This window comes from Rhipicephalus microplus, chromosome 10 (assembly GCF_043290135.1).
Source record: "Rhipicephalus microplus isolate Deutch F79 chromosome 10, USDA_Rmic, whole genome shotgun sequence".
NCBI classification, from domain to species: domain Eukaryota; kingdom Metazoa; phylum Arthropoda; class Arachnida; order Ixodida; family Ixodidae; genus Rhipicephalus; species Rhipicephalus microplus.
Window position 1 is genome coordinate 46,909,295 of NC_134709.1, and position 17,070 is coordinate 46,926,364.

At 45.9% G+C, this 17,070-nt stretch overlaps 1 protein-coding gene across 2 annotated transcripts in view; it reads left to right on the plus strand.

Moving 5' to 3' along the window:
• The window catches only part of LOC119181710 (cytochrome P450 3A18), a 61,284-nt gene continuing 44,214 nt past the window's right edge, over window positions 1-17,070 (plus strand). For both annotated transcript variants that reach the window (XR_012886520.1, XM_037432953.2), the window contains exon 1: window positions 1-234. Coding sequence is in view for 1 of the 2 variants with exons in the window: in XM_037432953.2 (XP_037288850.2) it covers window positions 182-234 (53 nt within the window). In the remaining variant the exon portion in view is untranslated. The remainder of the gene's footprint in view (window positions 235-17,070) is intronic.

Consider the following 17,070-nt stretch of genomic DNA (forward strand, 5'->3'; position numbering starts at 1 on the left):
TCGGCTGCACACGGTGCGGCGCCCATCAACTACAGATCTCGAGGCTAACGTCTGATTCGCGGGACACATCACCGACAAGATAAACGTTCATAATAATAAAACGTCGTCGTGCGCTTAGCGAACAAGTCGATATAGAGGCGTCCCTGAATCGGTGTTTGTGTTTTAAGGAAAGTTAACCCTCATGGACCCCCTGTGCATCGCCCTGCTGTCGGTGGTCGTGGCCATGTGTTGCTGGTAAGTAGAATGCGGCTCCCTGCGCATGTTTAGAATGAGTGTAGTTTGCGGTAGAATGCGGTGACTACCATCAGGCAGTTTTAGACTGGGAGATCATCACGTAGTAATCCTGCTGTCTGCGACCGTGAAGTTGTGCGGTTGTACAGTTGACTGTTGGCTCGTCTAGACATTTCTTTTTGGAGGAGTTTTCGTGCTCATGAAACCTTTTAAGCATTGTTTTTGATGACTGACAGTGTGCAGAGGCCTTTGTTCACGAATATGCTCTTGTGATGAGTTCTTCAGTTAGCATTATGTGTTGACAACAGTTTATTTTGTTTCCTTACGTTCAGAAATGCACCTTCCCTGCCCGCTGCGTCGAGACGCCGTCATGAAAAGTTATCATGTGCTGCAACATTTCTAATTATTAGCAAGAAAGACGAAGAGATAAGCTTACTGCCCGAAAACATAGGCAATAAATAGAGACTTAACCAATCTAGAAAAATTCAATAATCGCAAGTCTTTAGCCCTTCGAAAAATGTAACACGCAATGCTGGCCGTTAGCTTCAACAGGCGCAATCAAAATGTTCCACAATTGTAAAGCTATAGCGAAAGCGGTTCGCATGACTATTTGTTACTTAAGCGATCAGCTTGTTTCTCGAGATCACTTTGCTGTCGCTATAACACATGAAAATGCGCGCTTTACTTTCTTGAGATAAGAACGAATGAGACCACGCCCAGAAAGTGCTACTAAGGCCCTCTCCACTTGAAACAGGACAGGTGCCACCATTAGATGAGAAATATGCAGATGAGGAAAGCGCAACTGCACATCATTAAAATGGTTCAGTCAGTGATGCATAACAGAGTAGCGTAAAGAGCAACTTGCACATGTTACATAATAATAAGCCGATTGCAAATATGTCCATATGCAGTAATTGATTACCATGGCCAAATACAGCCGCTTAAAATAACTTAGCAATTACACAAATGTACTCGATCACTTTTTTGTTACTTTGCGTTGAAATGTTATTATCATAGGTCTGCGAAACTTGTGGGGCTCCCTCAGGCTCACTCTTAGAAATTATTTCGTACATTGAAGGACTCACCCGCACCGAGACTCACACAAATATTTCCGGAGATGAACTGATTCGGACTCACCCTTACCGAAAGTTTCTTTAACCGGACTCACTTGAACTCAAATTCACCAAAATATTGTTCGCCCGGACTTAATCAACCTTCGACTCACGGCTTGATGTCAGTGCAACTTGAGTCTGAGCGACTTGACTGACGAGTACATTAGCATCAAATTAGCTTTTATTCATGTTGTCAATGCACTTCTACACCAATATCTCACGTAATCGGTGCTTTTCTTGGCGACATTTGATATAGTACCTTCGAATACGAAATATGAGTGTTGACAACATAAAATAAGGAAGGAAGCAACAAAAGGGAGAAAGAAGGGAGGTTAACCAGAAAGACATCCAGTTAGCTATCCTACATTGGGGGATTAGGGAAGGGGGATATGAAAAATGAAAAAAAGGAAAGAGAAGGAAAACAAAAGAGAGAGAGTGACAAGAATTTCACTGCAGTGTGTAGAAGTTCATTGCAAATCAGAGGCGTTCACAAAAACCCGTCTTTCTCAAGAAACACAGCAGGGCTTTCACTGCCTTGTGGGCTGTCGAGGCATGTGGACGTTGCTGTAATAGCACCTGCACAGAAAGAGGCCGATCATCCAGTCTCCGCATTACGTTGGCAAGGGCTTGTCTGTCTGAGGCAAATCGAGGACCGTGGCACAACAGGTGTTCGATATTTTCATCGGTGCCGCAAACATCACATACCACACTGTCAGTCGTTCGGATTAACATGGAATAAGCTTTCGTGAAAACAGCTACCAGCCAAAGGCGATAGAGAAGTGAAGATTCACGTCGATGTAAGCCTGGTGGAGGCTGGACTTGTAGTGAAGGGTCAAGTTCGTGTAGCCTTGTACGTCGTATGCTTGGTGTGTTCCACTCAGTCAGTGTGAGACTGTGGGCCAGTTGACGAATCCACCTGGAAGAGCCGGCAAAAGGGGATCAAGGCACACACCTACATTATTCGCGCCTCTGTTCAATAATTATTGAAACGGTGTATGAATCACTCTGCTTTAGATTATGTGTGAGTAGACGTGAGTCCAGGTAATGCTGTTATTTGTGCTAGAGAGGAGTATATGGGCCGACAGATGAAAGTGCCGCTCACTGAGACTGGCTCGAACAATTTATCTAGCGCATTACGACTCGCTCGGATTCAGACTCGCCAAAGCATTTGCTCACCCCTTTTCACTCCGACTCAATCTCCAGCCTCGATATAAGTCTCCATGAGTCTGAGTGAGTCGACTCACGTCTGATTTCGACGACCTACGGTCGCTGTACACAACAACACAAGTTTACTCAAACGACGACTAGCCACTTTGGCTTGCATTGTGTAGCCCGGATGCTTGCAAGCATGGTAGTAGGCTTACTGTGGCTTCCGTACGATAGTTTTGTTCGTTGTCATTACTGATGCGTTGCTCGTTGTCATCACTGGTGATTCCGCGTTTACCCGCTAAAAAGCCCAAAACCGCTCCGAGTTCAAAAAAAGCAAACTAAAAAAATAAAAAAACACTGTTTTTTTGCGCCTACGCTACCCTTCCTACATATATACATTTATTGAGGGAGAGATGTAAAAAATGATTGAAAGTACCCGAGCCCGTATCACAATTATAACGGGCGCCAGAAAAATAAAAAAAAATGAACTGGGCAAAATCCAAAAGAGTTTTCATAATGAACAAGAGAGAATAAAAAATAATGAAATAGAAAAAAGAACGGAAAAAAGGGAAATGAAAAACAATTTTCTTTTAAAGAAAAGTAAACCAGAATGATCTTTTCTTTTGGCTGCGGGTGTCGTGTGTTTTGAGCCTTGATACTTGAATCTTGAAATCTTTTTCGGTGGCTGTCGATCTGCTAGATTTTCTTGAGCTTTTCGGGAGAAGTTGAAGAATCCCGCTACGAGTGGTTGCATGAAAAGATCCCGGTGGTGTCGCACGCTTTCATGGAACTTTCTTTTCATAGACCAGACATATGTCTGGTCTATGCTGGCCGCGAGAAGGAGGACCCCACCACGTTTGGTAGATCACGCTCTCCTAGTCACTTATCTTTTTATAAAACACGTGTACAGTGTGAGCACTAATGGTTGAGCCTACCAGGACTTCGCGCCTTCCGGTTGCACGCTTTTATCGCCGCTTACTGAGCCGAAAATGTACAAAAAGTAGTGGAATCAGTTGATCGCGCACAATATTCGTGCGAGAAAAGGCGGAACAGAGTTACACTGCATGGCAAATCAGAGTAAGAAAGCATTTACAGCTGACATCGTTATACGCGGACCAATCGAGAGCCGATTTCTTCGTGATGTCACGTAAACAGATTGCTGCCGTTACAAGTTCTGCCGAAACGGAGGAAAACGCCTGTAGGGTGAAACGCGCTCCTTCTTTATACGTTAAGAGACTGTTCGGCGTTTTTGAAAGGGCCCAGAAACAGCCCCTGAGAATACGTAAAAACAAGCGTGTCGTTTTATCCTGGCGTTTTTCCTCTTTGTGGCGCAAGTCGTGACGTCAGGTTGAAATAACCTCTCTATTGGTCCATATATAGAAGATATATGTTGGGAATGGTCATCTACTCTGATTTGCCTTGCAGTTGCATGCTTGTTCTTTCTTGTCTTGCACGATTATCGTGCGCGATAAACTTGTTTCATTTCGTATTCTACATTTGCGATGGCGGAAGCAGACATAGCAACAAGTGGTCCAAAAGCGCGAAGTCCTCATAAGCTCAACCCTTAAATATGGTACACTGTACCGGTGCACATCAACAGTATTGCGAAGAGAGCCCCGTCACACGATGTGCGAGCGGTAACCGCACAACGTGAGGCTCTGAGTCTGCGTGCGATGCACAGCAGTGAACAACGACTTCTCATGACGTACCACAACCTCCTTTACCTTCTTTACCTCCCTTTTCAGGGTTAATTTTGTGCCCACATGTTTCGACGGGATTTGACTGGCGTAGTCTTCCCTACCCAGGCGGCTCACCCCTGAAGAAAGCCGAGTGTCAGGCTGGGGGACGCCTGCGCCCATTTTGTGAAACCGGTGGGTATCCGGTGGTACGTTGGTTCGAACCCACGAACTCCCGCAGGCATGGTACCACGGTAGCACTGTCCAGCGTCACGTTACCACGGTCTTTACCGCATACTGGAGCAGACATCTCCCGTAAACTACGTCGTCGAGATGGTCGACTCATCGCCCGATTATCGCTGCCGAGGCCGCGAAACAGTTTACGTCACGCGACCTAAACCCTACTACGACCCGTCTATAGCGTCTTTTCCTTAAGTCGCCGTCGCCAGGATGGCTCCTCTTCGTGCAAGAGCAAATTGTACCGGCGCACATCGGCGCTAGCTTTGTGCTGCAGTGAGAGAAAAGGCAACGACGTTCGTGTGTCACGCTCTCTGCCTCCTGTTTTCTGTGCTGCAGCTGTCTTGCTTGCCTTGGCGAGTTTCTTGCTGAAACTCCTACGAAGAACACGCTTGTTACAACACAAATAAGTGGCGAGGAGGAGATCGCGCTTGTAGGAAGGGTTGTGGAGGCGTTAAAGAAACTGTTTTCTAGCCGTTGAACTCGATGTGGTTTAGGAGTCCTTTAAAGGGCCACTCACCAGGTGTGACAATTTTGAGCAGACAAGCGCAATGTGTAGAAGAGGCGTTCATGATTACGTCTGCCAAAATTTGCAACGCTACGCGTCGCGGAGAGGGGTCAAATTTTAAGATGAACACTGCTCACCCTCCCCTCTGCCGGCGCAAGCCTAGAGAATGAGGGCATGGCGTGGGCGCATGAATGGCCCTACGTACACGGCAATGCAATGACGTTGGTCCTCTACGTACACGACTCTGCTCTGACGTTATCAGCAGTATACCACGTGACATGGCAAAAATTATTTAACACAACATGCGTAGTTTATGCGCAGTGTATTTGTTGCTTGAAGAGATCAATAAAACTCTAGACAAATAATGAGACGCAATAAGGGATTGTGAGCGTCTTTTTTTTTCTTTCATTTTTCTCCCACGTGTTGCAACGAGATGCGGGGCTAATGTGTCGGCGTTTTGCATGCGTTCGTTTCCCCGCGGTCAGCGCATTGAGCAGACGACCGCCGTAGAACGCTCCTACGCGTTCGCGCACTCATACTCATCTATTCAACCGCGTCGAAGCCAGCGTTTCCAAACTATCCCGCAGAAACAGGCAGATGACCACAAAATAACGCTGGTCAACAAAGCAACGCCGCTCCGGTGCTCGGGGGTTGGACTTGTTTGGGCACGTCATGCGCACGTGACCTCTTGGTCGGAAGCCGGAGAAAGGTGGGGAAGAGATTTGGCTTGCAAAGGCTACGCGGAGGAGCGGTGAGGGTTTCGAGCTCGCCTCCTCTCCTCCTCGTTTTGCGCCGCTTCAAAAAACCCGTTTTCTCCGCTCGTGATGAACTGATTCAAAACATTTTTGTGGCAAAATGTTCCTCATCGGACACCCAAAAACTTCCACTGTCTAACTAAAATTTGGCATGGGGCCTGGTGCACTAGTGGCCCTTTGAGGAGTCACCTACTCACACTGTCTCAATGAATGCCTTCGAGGGAAGGGTGGTGTTATAAAGCAGGATCACCCAGAGCACCACCACCTCGTAGTTGCACACTGCTACGACGCTTGTTTCCATGTCCCCTATGATGTGTTGCGCTTCGCTGTTGCTGGCGCTCGGAAGTGGCGTTGCGGTCGCTTGCTGGATTCCGTGCCGACCGGTTGTGCGCGCCCACGCTCCGTGCGCTTGCGATCTCCGGCGCCAGCGTAGCTCTGGCCGACTGTGCTCGCCCTACGTCACCTCCTGACGCCGACGACCTTCGACGACAGTCTAGCTCTGACTTACTGGACTTGCTCTACGCCATCTACCGACGCCGACAAGAGCTCTCGCAAGTGTGCCCCGTCCTCGGACTCCAGCGACCGTGCTTCCATCTTTCCTATCTCTCCTATCCCCTCAGTTTGTTGTCGCTTCTTCTTCCTCTTTTCTACACCTTTACTCCTACCCTTTTTATCCCTCCTCACCCCCATCCCTTGTGAGCTACTGCGGAGGTGTCGCTCACTGAAGCAGACAGTAACGGGGCTCACTTTTCTCTTCCTTTCTCTCTTAAGAATCACTCACACAAGTGGCGTTGCAGGCAAGGCGGACGAATAGTTGAGAAATAGGCTCTGCAAGGTCCCGCGTCGCATGGTGCGGAGAGAGAGCTGTGGATTTCTTTGCGGTACCAGATCAGCCGTAGACCACTGACTACAATTTTAATTTAGAACAAAGGGTAATTGATTACATGAAATAGGTTACACAAAAATTAATTGAATTGCCAAGAAGCCTTCAGCTTTTACAAGGCCATCCCCTATATTACAAAAGTACTGAAACCTATAGTTGAATAGAGAAATTGAATACTTGTAACGCGCCCACTACAACAATGGGGAAGCGCAGGAGAGAGGGAAGAAAGTGACAGTTCCGCCGCAAGCACGAGACAATAAATCGAATTGCACTTGACTGGAATTATATACGAGGTAATGCTAGCAGTTAACTCAAGTAAGTTCAGATCTGTCGTAACTCTCTGAAACACTGGCATAAGGGAACACGGCCGTTGTGGGGAGCGAATAGGTTTTTGCACTGTTTCTTCCTAACGCGATATTAACACTGAGATCACAGAACGTATACAGGTATGAGCAATCTGCAGGCCCCCCGAGGTAAAGTTCTGGACGAGGGGCGTAACACAGGGCGTTCCACCGCGTCCTCACGATCAAACTTCACTGTTGCTGCTCGCGAGAAACATTCACCCTTCTCCCCTCTATGCACCCCTTGATGCTCGTTTGCCCGACGAAGCCGGCAGATGGATCTCATCACCATTCGGGTCAATGTGCAGGCTCCACAGAGTTTCCTATAAATACACTAGAGGCAACTATGGCGTAAGCGTCTATGTGAGCTGCAATGCACAGCGCTTTAACGAGCATGGGAATGACGGGTAGTAAACGAATTTGTTTATTCTTCGTACTTTTGGCTCCGTTTGGCTTCGCGTGGCTTTGAGCTGCTTTGTAAAGAAACAACAATTGGCAAATTTTTTCCAGTTGCTCTACTGCACCAATTCAACTCGGGCCATAAAATTCACAATGGTCCGATCGTTGATTCGAAAGAAAACCAAACCACATTAATAAACGAAGTCACAGGTGCGTTCAAAGCCTGCAAGCACAAACACTGTTTACGCAAACCCGTGTGCTATCCATAACTTCCTTGATGGTTGAATGATCGCAGCGCAGAGTACCCTCTAGTTTAATTTTAGGATACTCTATGGCTGACCCCCCTACTCTCGCGTGCTTTGCAGACAGTAGACGATGCTAGTTGAAGGGTGGTAAGGTCCTGGCCGCTGAGATGGGCGTTTGCCTATCCTTCTGTAAAGCGCATCTCAGCGATGTGGTTCTAAACGATGCACTGGAAGAGTGTTTAACAAAGAAAGCATATGGAAAGTACCGTTGGATACGAAGATGTCATGTCTAAAGAAGCAAGTGGCATGCAGGGCAGAAAACATCACCGCAAGCAAGCGAGACCCCACCATTTGCATGCAGCCACGCTCAGCGGTGAAGCTCTTGATGGCAGCGCCACCACCCGCTTAGTAAACTCGGCAAGGCTAAGCATCTGCAGCCTGACGCACTAGTTTTGCTGAAAGTACAGCGAAGGCCATTTCATGTGTTTCGTGCAGAGTTTCCGAAAAGAAAAAAAAACTTGAGGGGACTGTCGGACCGTGGAAATGATGGGTATGATCGCGTCAAAACCAATCAGCTCTATTTTCAGCGTTATTTGGCGAAGATTTTGATTTAAAAAGAAAAAAAAATGCCGAGCCTATGCGAAACCTCCGGCACCGCTCACCTGTGAGACTGACTGGGAAAAGGCACACAGGAGCCACAATTTCCGAAACTGACTAAAGGCAGTCCAGAGGGCCCAAGAATTGACGGAACGCCACCACGTTCCCACCCCGACTCGGGCGTCGCCTACAGTAGCGGCTGCTAGGATGTCCCTCGTGGCTTGAACTCCTCAGGACCGATTTGTAAAGTTATTGACTGGCTGACTGCGCGAAATACGCAGCGCATTCACAGTGAAAGCCGGAAGAGAGGCCTTTCTAAACCCGCTGTCAATTCCCTCGGCACCACTTTTACAAGCACAATTGCAAGATTTTCCGTGCGCCAGAATTCATCATAATTTTTTTCGAGTAGGGATTCACCATTTGAGCAGATCAATAGACCAACTTCAAATCTGACATGAAAGATGCTTGCAGCGATGACCCACGATCTGGGTTAGAGCAAACAATTAAGAGCATAATGTTAACGCCACTCGCATGGTTACGATATATCTTCCGCACGAAACGACTTTGACATAGGGTTGGAGCGACTCCGAGCACTTCGACGCCGGGCGGAACGTCGGTATCGGCGCACGAAATCAATTCACGATCTTGGGGCAGCCAGGAAGATGCAAAAGAAGATTCAGCGTCGCATGAATAGATTAGCGTCGGAACGATAGACAACGTTTTGCCACTCACTAGACCCTCGCAAGCCACTCTCAAACATTTGGAAAACGGTGCAAGGTCTGCGTCACCCTACGGAACAGCGTTTTCCATTCAAAGCGCTGGCGATATTTCAAGGGTGGCAAGACATCGATGTCGCAGAAGATTTCTGTGCGCAGATCGCCAACCAAGCCACTCGTCCAGGTTCTCCAGTAAGAGGTGACGTCCCCCGTTCCCGTGACTACCACATGGATTTCCCTTTTACAATGGAGGAGCTCGAGGTGGCACTATCTCTCTGCAGGCGTTCGACTTCTCCGGGTCCAGGTGGTATTTCGTACCAAGCCTTGTGCAACCTTGGGCAAGGTGCAAGGAGAGAACTGTTGAGCCTTTACAACATCTCGTGGCAGGATGGCAATGTTCCTGACGACTGAAAAGTAAGCCGCTTGATACCCATCTTGAAGCAGGGCAAATCCCCACTCGAACTCGCCTCATACCGCCCAATATCACTGACCAGCTGCGTAGAAAAGTTAATGGAAAGGATGATACTAGGCCGCCTGGAGTGGTATATTGAATACTGCAAGATTTATCCGAATCCCATGGCTGGTTTTCGATGCGACCACTCTTCCATTGACAATGTATTTGATCTAGTTTCCTACATTCAGCACGAAAGATCCCGTAAGCGACTATCTACAGCTTTGTTTCTAGATTTGAAAGGCACGTATGATAATGTACTACATGAAGCCATTTCGGGTGCTCTTGCGGTGGTTGGCCTTGGTGGTCGAGTCTTCCGGTGGATATCGAGTTACTTGGCTGCAAGGCCATTCTTTGTGTTAACAGAAAACGGCCCAACTACGCGACGCTATACTTCCAGGGGTATTCCTCAAGGCGGAGTTCTTAGCCCGACGCTACTCGATCTTGCACTAATTGGCCTTGCTGAATACTTGCCAAGTACCATTAAGATCTCAATATACTAAGACGACATCTGTGTCTGGACTTTGGCAGTCACATGTCCTCAGATATGTTCCCGGCTTCAAAGAGCAGCAACTATGATTGCCAACTACATGTTAAAACAAGGTCTCAGCATATCACAAGAAAAATGTGCACTGGTGGCCTTCACTCGCAAAGAAATCACCACTTATGTCATCTCAATCAGCGGGCGACCCGTTTCTTACGCCAGAACACACCGGTTTCTGGGCATCATTATTGATAGGGACCTCTGTTGCAGTCCGCATGTGGCCTATATGAAGAAGCGCCTGACTGCTATTTCCCGATTGTTGAAGTTCCTGGTAGGAAAGACGGGAGGGATGTCAGTAGACGTAATAATGAAACTCTATAGAGCCCTTTTTCTTGATTTCCTGAGATATAGCTTGCCCGTGCTGAGCATTACCTGCAAGACCAATGTTCGTGTAATACAGGCAGTACAAGCCCAAGTACTGAGAGTATGCCTTGGTGTGCCCAGATGTACGTCAACAGAGGCTACAATTGCAATTGCTGGTGACCATTCAATACCGACTCGCATTTCTGTAGTAGTAACGAGAACGCAGATCAGACACTTCGCACGTGCTCCCTGTTATCACCTTGCACTCTTGCCTTCAGAGAGGCCCCAAGCATCGTTCGCTAAATTGATTGTGAACTACAACGAGAAACTTCCCTCGGGCTTCACTCCTGCATCTAAGCCATCGATACCCCCTTAGAGTCTTATTCGATCCACAGCGAATCTTAGTAAACCAAGGATCCGGGGGAAATCTGAGCTTCCATCGCCCGTGCAGAAACAACTGTCTCTGCTTCTTTTTCATGAGAAATATTCAGACAGTATACATATATATATATACCAATTGCTCCACGAATCGCCAGTGTTCGTCCGGTGCAGTAGTTGTCCCAGTAAGAGGTGTTACCATCAGCTTTAGGACTGACCACTCCATGGCGTCTACAGCATCGGAACTAGCTGCTTTGCGTGCTGGGCTTTGTGTGGTCAATCGGGAACCACCGCCACAATGGTCGATTTTCAGCGATTCGAGGGCTGCCCTACAATCTGTGCTCTCAGCAATGCAGTTTCGAAATTCGATGCCTTCTCCACACTTCACACGAGAAAGGGCACCATGTGGCGTTTCAGTGGCTGCCAAGTCACTGCGGCATCTTAAGGAACGAACATTCCGATACTGCCGCACGGGCAGCTCTTGAAGGTACACGAGAAGAAGCCATACCACTTTCGTGGACCGATGCTGCCAGTAATCTTCGACAAATTGCGCGTGAAATCACGTTTTCACTATAGTGCCCCCCAAGCAACCAGACCACCCAGACGAATCGTCAACACCAGCTGTCCTCTTTGATGGCTCTCCGTATGCCCACTGGGCTCGACCGAAGAGAAGCCACCCGTATTCATCGCTTATACATGGGGTGGCATTTACAAAATCTTATTCATTTATCATAGGAATGGCCAACAACGCTCTCTGCGATGCCTGTCGTTGCGAAGAGACGCTACACCACATCCTGTGCGACTGTCCATTGTAAGACACCCACAGACAGTCACTGGCGTCCGTTCTTGCGCGCATCGACAGCAGCCAAATGTCTGTGGACAGTATTCTTTCAAGTGCCCGAGAGAAGACATTGCAACAGAAGGCGACAAAAGCACTGTTGAAATTCCTACGCGACACGGACTTGAACAAGCGACTGTAACAGCAATGTCACGCGCAACAAAAGACAAGACTGGACTATGACTGAGTGTGGGCGCGTGTGCTGCTTAATGTGCTGCGTTTATCTCTCTTCCCTCTCTTTTCTCTATCTTTCATCTCCCCCATCCCCCTTCCAAGCGCAGGGTAGCAAACGGCGGCCTATAGACTGGCTAAACTCCCTGCCGTTTTTTTGCTCCTGTTTTCCTGAGAAATAACGAATAATGGAAAGTTTTTACGAGTACATTGTAAGGTACCCCCTGCATCATAAGTATTCATTACCTTTTTCGAATAGAAATTCACACATATTGTCATAATTCGTCAGAATGTGAAATAACGAAAAATGACCAACTTCTTCAAGTACAATTGAAAGGTAATCCATACGCCATAAATCTTCATAACCTTTTTCTTTTAGGGATTCATCGACATTGCCATTATGCGTCATTTTGAGGAATAACGAATAATGGCAAATTTGTACGATTGCAATAGCCCCTGCGCGATCAATAATCATTTTCGTTTTTCATCAGCGATTCACACATATTGCCATTATTCGTCATTCCGTGGAATAACTAATAATGGCCAACTTCTACAAGTACAATCGCAAGATACCGCGTATGCCGAAAATCATCACAACCTTTCTTTCATAGAAATTCACACTTCTTGCCATTATTCGTCATTCTCCGGAATAACGAATAATGGCAAACTTTTACAGGTAAAATTGCAAGATACTCTCTACGCCATAAATCACTAATCTTTCTCAAGTAGGGGTTCACCCACATTGCCATTATTCGTCATTCTGTGGAATTACGAATAATGGCAAAGTGAGTGGAAAAACTAGGTACCCCCTACAAACCTGTAAGGCCTTATGTGCACTTAATTCATGCGGTGGCAGATGGCTAAGAAATATTGTGTCTGGGCCCTTCGTGATGCGTTGGAAGCTTTGAACGACCTATTCGTTACACAGTTAGCAATGAGTGACACGGTTATGTATCACAGAAATTTAAGCGTGGGTGGCCGTGTCACTGTTCACGTCGTTCGTTGCGAGTAAAAAATCATTCATCATCTTGCCCATGGCGAAAAATTGAGAAACTTACAAATAAAAAGAATAAGAAATATTTTCAGGTCTGCGTAAGGACCTAAACAAGACCCTTTGAGTGGCAAGTAGGTACGTTCTACTACCCCCACTGAAACGTTCGGTATGCGAGTCCAATAATTCCATGTTTCCATACAGAATACATGTTTTCCGTATATTTTCCATATATTTCCGTAAGATTTTTACAGAAACATACGGAATAATTGGACATTGCATACGGAAAGTTTTAGTAGAGACAAATCCACGATATTAGTTGACACTGCTTTAAAGGAAAAGAGAAACCTATGAATGTCATGTACTGGAAGAAGTCTTTGTAACGAATTACATACAGTGTGGCAGAAGTGTAGAAACGCGCAAGGCGTCAAAACATGACTTGAGCAACGAGTGGGCGTTATAAAGGCCGACCCGTTACCAGAGGCGCTCAGACAATATTGATCATCATACTCAGCAGCAGCAGAAAAATCAACAAAACGAACAGCTGCATAATTCTCGTGTTGCCTACCCGGACGCTTGATGGTGGTAGTCAAAACATTCAATAAGCACTAAATGGCTACAAAAGGTTAGGTGATTGAGTATAGGCCATATTGGGCTCCTCCCCTCACAGTAAACGTGGAACCTCTATTCCGGAGTGTCATTGCCGTCCGTAGAAGCAGGGCCTTGTGGGCCTTAAGGTCCTGACTGCTTAGCACGGCCGCCTCCCAGTTCTTTCTCGTGGGGTGGCAGTTGCGGGGAATAGATGGGTCGATAGGCACGGCCAGACTATGTGGAAAGTGTCAGCCACTTCTCCACAGCACTGGAAAATTCCACGAAAGGATGAATTGAAATGTTCTAGCTCCACCGGACGCCGTACGATGTAAAAATATATTGAAAGTGCCTTCTCTGACGCACTGTATAATGCTGCTTTTTTCACAGTTATAAGGCGGATGCACGTGCTGTTGTTGTTTACATGTGCAGCAGTGGCATTCATATCTAGTAGAACTCGCTGTTGGGATAGTTGATGCATGTTTGCATTAAATATTAGTCAATTTTGCGCCAAAATGACGACCACACAAACGAAGAAAACACATAAACGGGATGGGCACTCATTTGCAATATTTTATTTCTTGAGAAAACAGGCTGATATAAACCCACTTTTCGTGAACGCTTGTGCAACCTACTCGGGCCGTCCCTTATCTAATCACGCTATAGGAGACATGATCGCTAGATACCGTGCTTCCAGCTCATACATGATGAATGAAGTTTTGCTAACGCAATCGATACCCCATTTCTTTTGTGAAAGCCCTTCGAAATTGCTCTTGGTGTGAATCCACATGAAGTGACATGCACTCTGAACGGGCACTGTCGTTATTCTTTGCCGTAAGGGCGTGTTCCCTCGCTTGATCATTGACGCAGTGCCTCGTCGTCTGGCTAACATGTCTCTTTCTGCACGATAGGGGTATTTTGTAAACCACTTCTGTGGCAGACTTCGTGAATGGCCACGCATGCTTCTTTTTACAGCCTTTCAGCTGCTCAGCATGATTTTCAGCCATGCACCGGCGCAACTTTGCTAGTTTGTTAGGCGCATGAACACCATCAGTACTTCATGCTGACTTGCCACCTTTTTAAGGTTGTATGTATGAATATATGGTATATTATGAATATATGATACAAACAGCTGCTAGTGAGCACCCGTCCTATCCGTGTGTTTTCTTTGTGCGGTCGTGGTTTCGTCGCGAAACTGACTATTCAATTCAGGCATTCATGTCTATTTACAGCTCATGTTTAATGTCTGTAGCACAATATTACATGATATTTTCGTATTCATATTTGCATGTTCAAGAGAACAGCAGCCGCGCCAATTGTGTCAATTGTATACAATTTCCTAATTTTGCACAAAACCTTTATGATATGCCCAACCAGCCTCAATTATTCTTCAGTATTGTTAATTTTATCAAGAAACACAAAATCCATTATTCAACGTAAGTTTGCGCATCACCATCGAATTGATTGATGTGTGCAGTTTAATGTCCTAAAGCCAACATTTGATTATGAGACGCCTTAGGGGAGGGTTCCAGAAATTTCGGCCGCCTGGGGTTCTTGTGCACCCAAATCTAAGCAAATGGGCCTACAGTATTTTCACCTGCATGAAAAATGCAGCTGAGTACCTTGGCGACTAAACCATCGAGGCGGGGTCATCACCATCCAATCTAATACAGGTGCGCCAACTGTAATTATAACTTTTAATTGACTATATTCTAACCTCACAGCAAAGGAAAAGAGTAGAACTGTTTAAAAGTTCTCCCCCGCCTTTCTGTGATGTCCATAGCGCTTTTTAAGTCGCTTTTGCCAGAGTACGCTTTCACTCTGCGGAAAAGTGCTTTTTGATTTGGAAGTTGCTACTAATACTCGCTGTCACAGGACACAAAATATTTTTTTCCTATATTACTCTGCCATGCAGATGCCATTCAATAACGAGTACTAGTATGAGTGCTGGCCGTCTTTCAGAGTGATTTATGAGGTTTTTGCAGCCTTAAGCGACGATAAAGAAAATCATATGCCACTTTTTTCTTTTCGCCACCCCCTTGAGCTCCTCCTTTATGAATATCTGGAATTTCTGGGTCGCCTGTCAAACAGTTTGACAAGCTCGCCAAATGCTACTGCGAGCTTTACCCCTATATTTTAGAATGTCCCTCCACTAAATGCTTCACCTTTACTTGAGAAAATTGATTCCAGCGCAGTCTCTAGGCAGAGCAAGTCACTCAATATCAGAGATAATTTGCAGCGATTCTCGAGAAACGCAGCGCCATTTTTAGACAAGCGGTGGCGCTGTGTTCAGCTAGTTCAAGTGAATGATGAGATTCGTGTCGAGGAGTGTTCGTAAACAGGGAGGTTAGAATTGTTTGCACTGTGGGGCAGTTCAAGAGTGCTTTTATTGAAATAGCTGCGCTCTCGTGTATATTGAATGAATTAGCGGATGTCGAATAATTTCTACATATATTTTTCCTTTTGTGTGATTCAGTCTAATTTGTTGTACTACTGTAAATTTGGAGCCCCACCGCAATGGTCTAGGGACTATGGTACTTGGCTGCTGACCCCCAGGTCAAGGGATCGAATCATGGCTGCGGTGGCTGCACTTCCGATGGAGGCAGAAACGCTATAGGCCCGTGTGCTCAGATTTGGGTGCACGTTAAAGAACCCCAGGTGGTCAAAATTTCCGGAGCTCTCCACTACGGCGTTTCTCATAACCATATGGTGGTTTTGGGACGTTAAACTGCACATATCAATCAATGCTGCAAATTTGGAATTTCAAGCTCAAAAATGCTGTGTTTGGTTTTCCTGAAACCTCCTCCAAATTTAAATTTTCTCCCTGGAAAAGCAAGATATGATGCTCCAAATATTGCTCCGGATGATAGCTTGGCTGCTCCACCTCTGCTAGCTGTAAGTGGTTACTCTTTCATCCTGCTTTTGTGTGTCCATTTTATGTTCTTTGATGTCGCATTGTTTCAGGGGGACATATTATGTGATGTGCTTGGTATTTTACATCTTTAAATCAATTATTCTGCATGGGTAGTATCTAGTGACTCTGTTAAGCTATTGTAATTTTGCCTATTGTTTTCACTCCTGTATTATTGTTTCTCCAGTATTCTGAATGGCTGAACACACAAGGGTTATTGTAAAATGAAAATGCCGTTTTAAGACTGTTTTGTCATCACATACATTAGAATACCACTAGCCTTGCATAATATGCATAAGGCATGCCGCAATACATGCAAACTGTGGCGCATCAATGTGGAAATTGTAGTGTGCATTGATATATTATTTCAGTAAATTGGAGAAATAAGGCATGCTGCATTGCACTACTTTTCCTGCTGTTTGTATGCTTCACTGCACTGTGCTTCTGTGCTGCATTGAAGCGTGTTAAAATTAGTTCTTCATTTTTAAGTGCAAATAAAGACTCTTTTGTTGTACTTTGATATGCATCCATTTGTCGTTAGAGCTCCATGCCGTATCATTGACGTCTGATTTCTGGTCTTCTTTTGTAGCAAATGGCATTCTGCTCTGCACCATTGAAAAAGGTGTTTGATTAAGGTACAATTTGTCTCTGAAGCCTGTATGTGCTCTGTGTCTAATAAAATAAAGCTTGATTTCATTTTGCACTATGGCATGACTTTGGGAACGTTGTGTTATCTGTGACAGCTCATTTTGAGTGATGCCTTCGCATTCAGCTAGGATTACGTGTTACATGTGAGAGCCTTATATGCCGTGCTTCATATATGCACCATAAAAGCTGTGCTAGGGCCAGGATTACTACACTGTGGCAGGAGCCACTACAATAGGACATTTGCACATGAAAGGTCTAGCTTCAGGGTAAGCTTTCACGTGCTTCCACAGGGGCCTACTGGAAAGGGGTAACACTCTAATTATGGTATTTTTCGCATGGGTGTTGGGCATTATTCAGCATGAACACCCCCACACCTTTTTTGCTGTTTGAGCAAATTA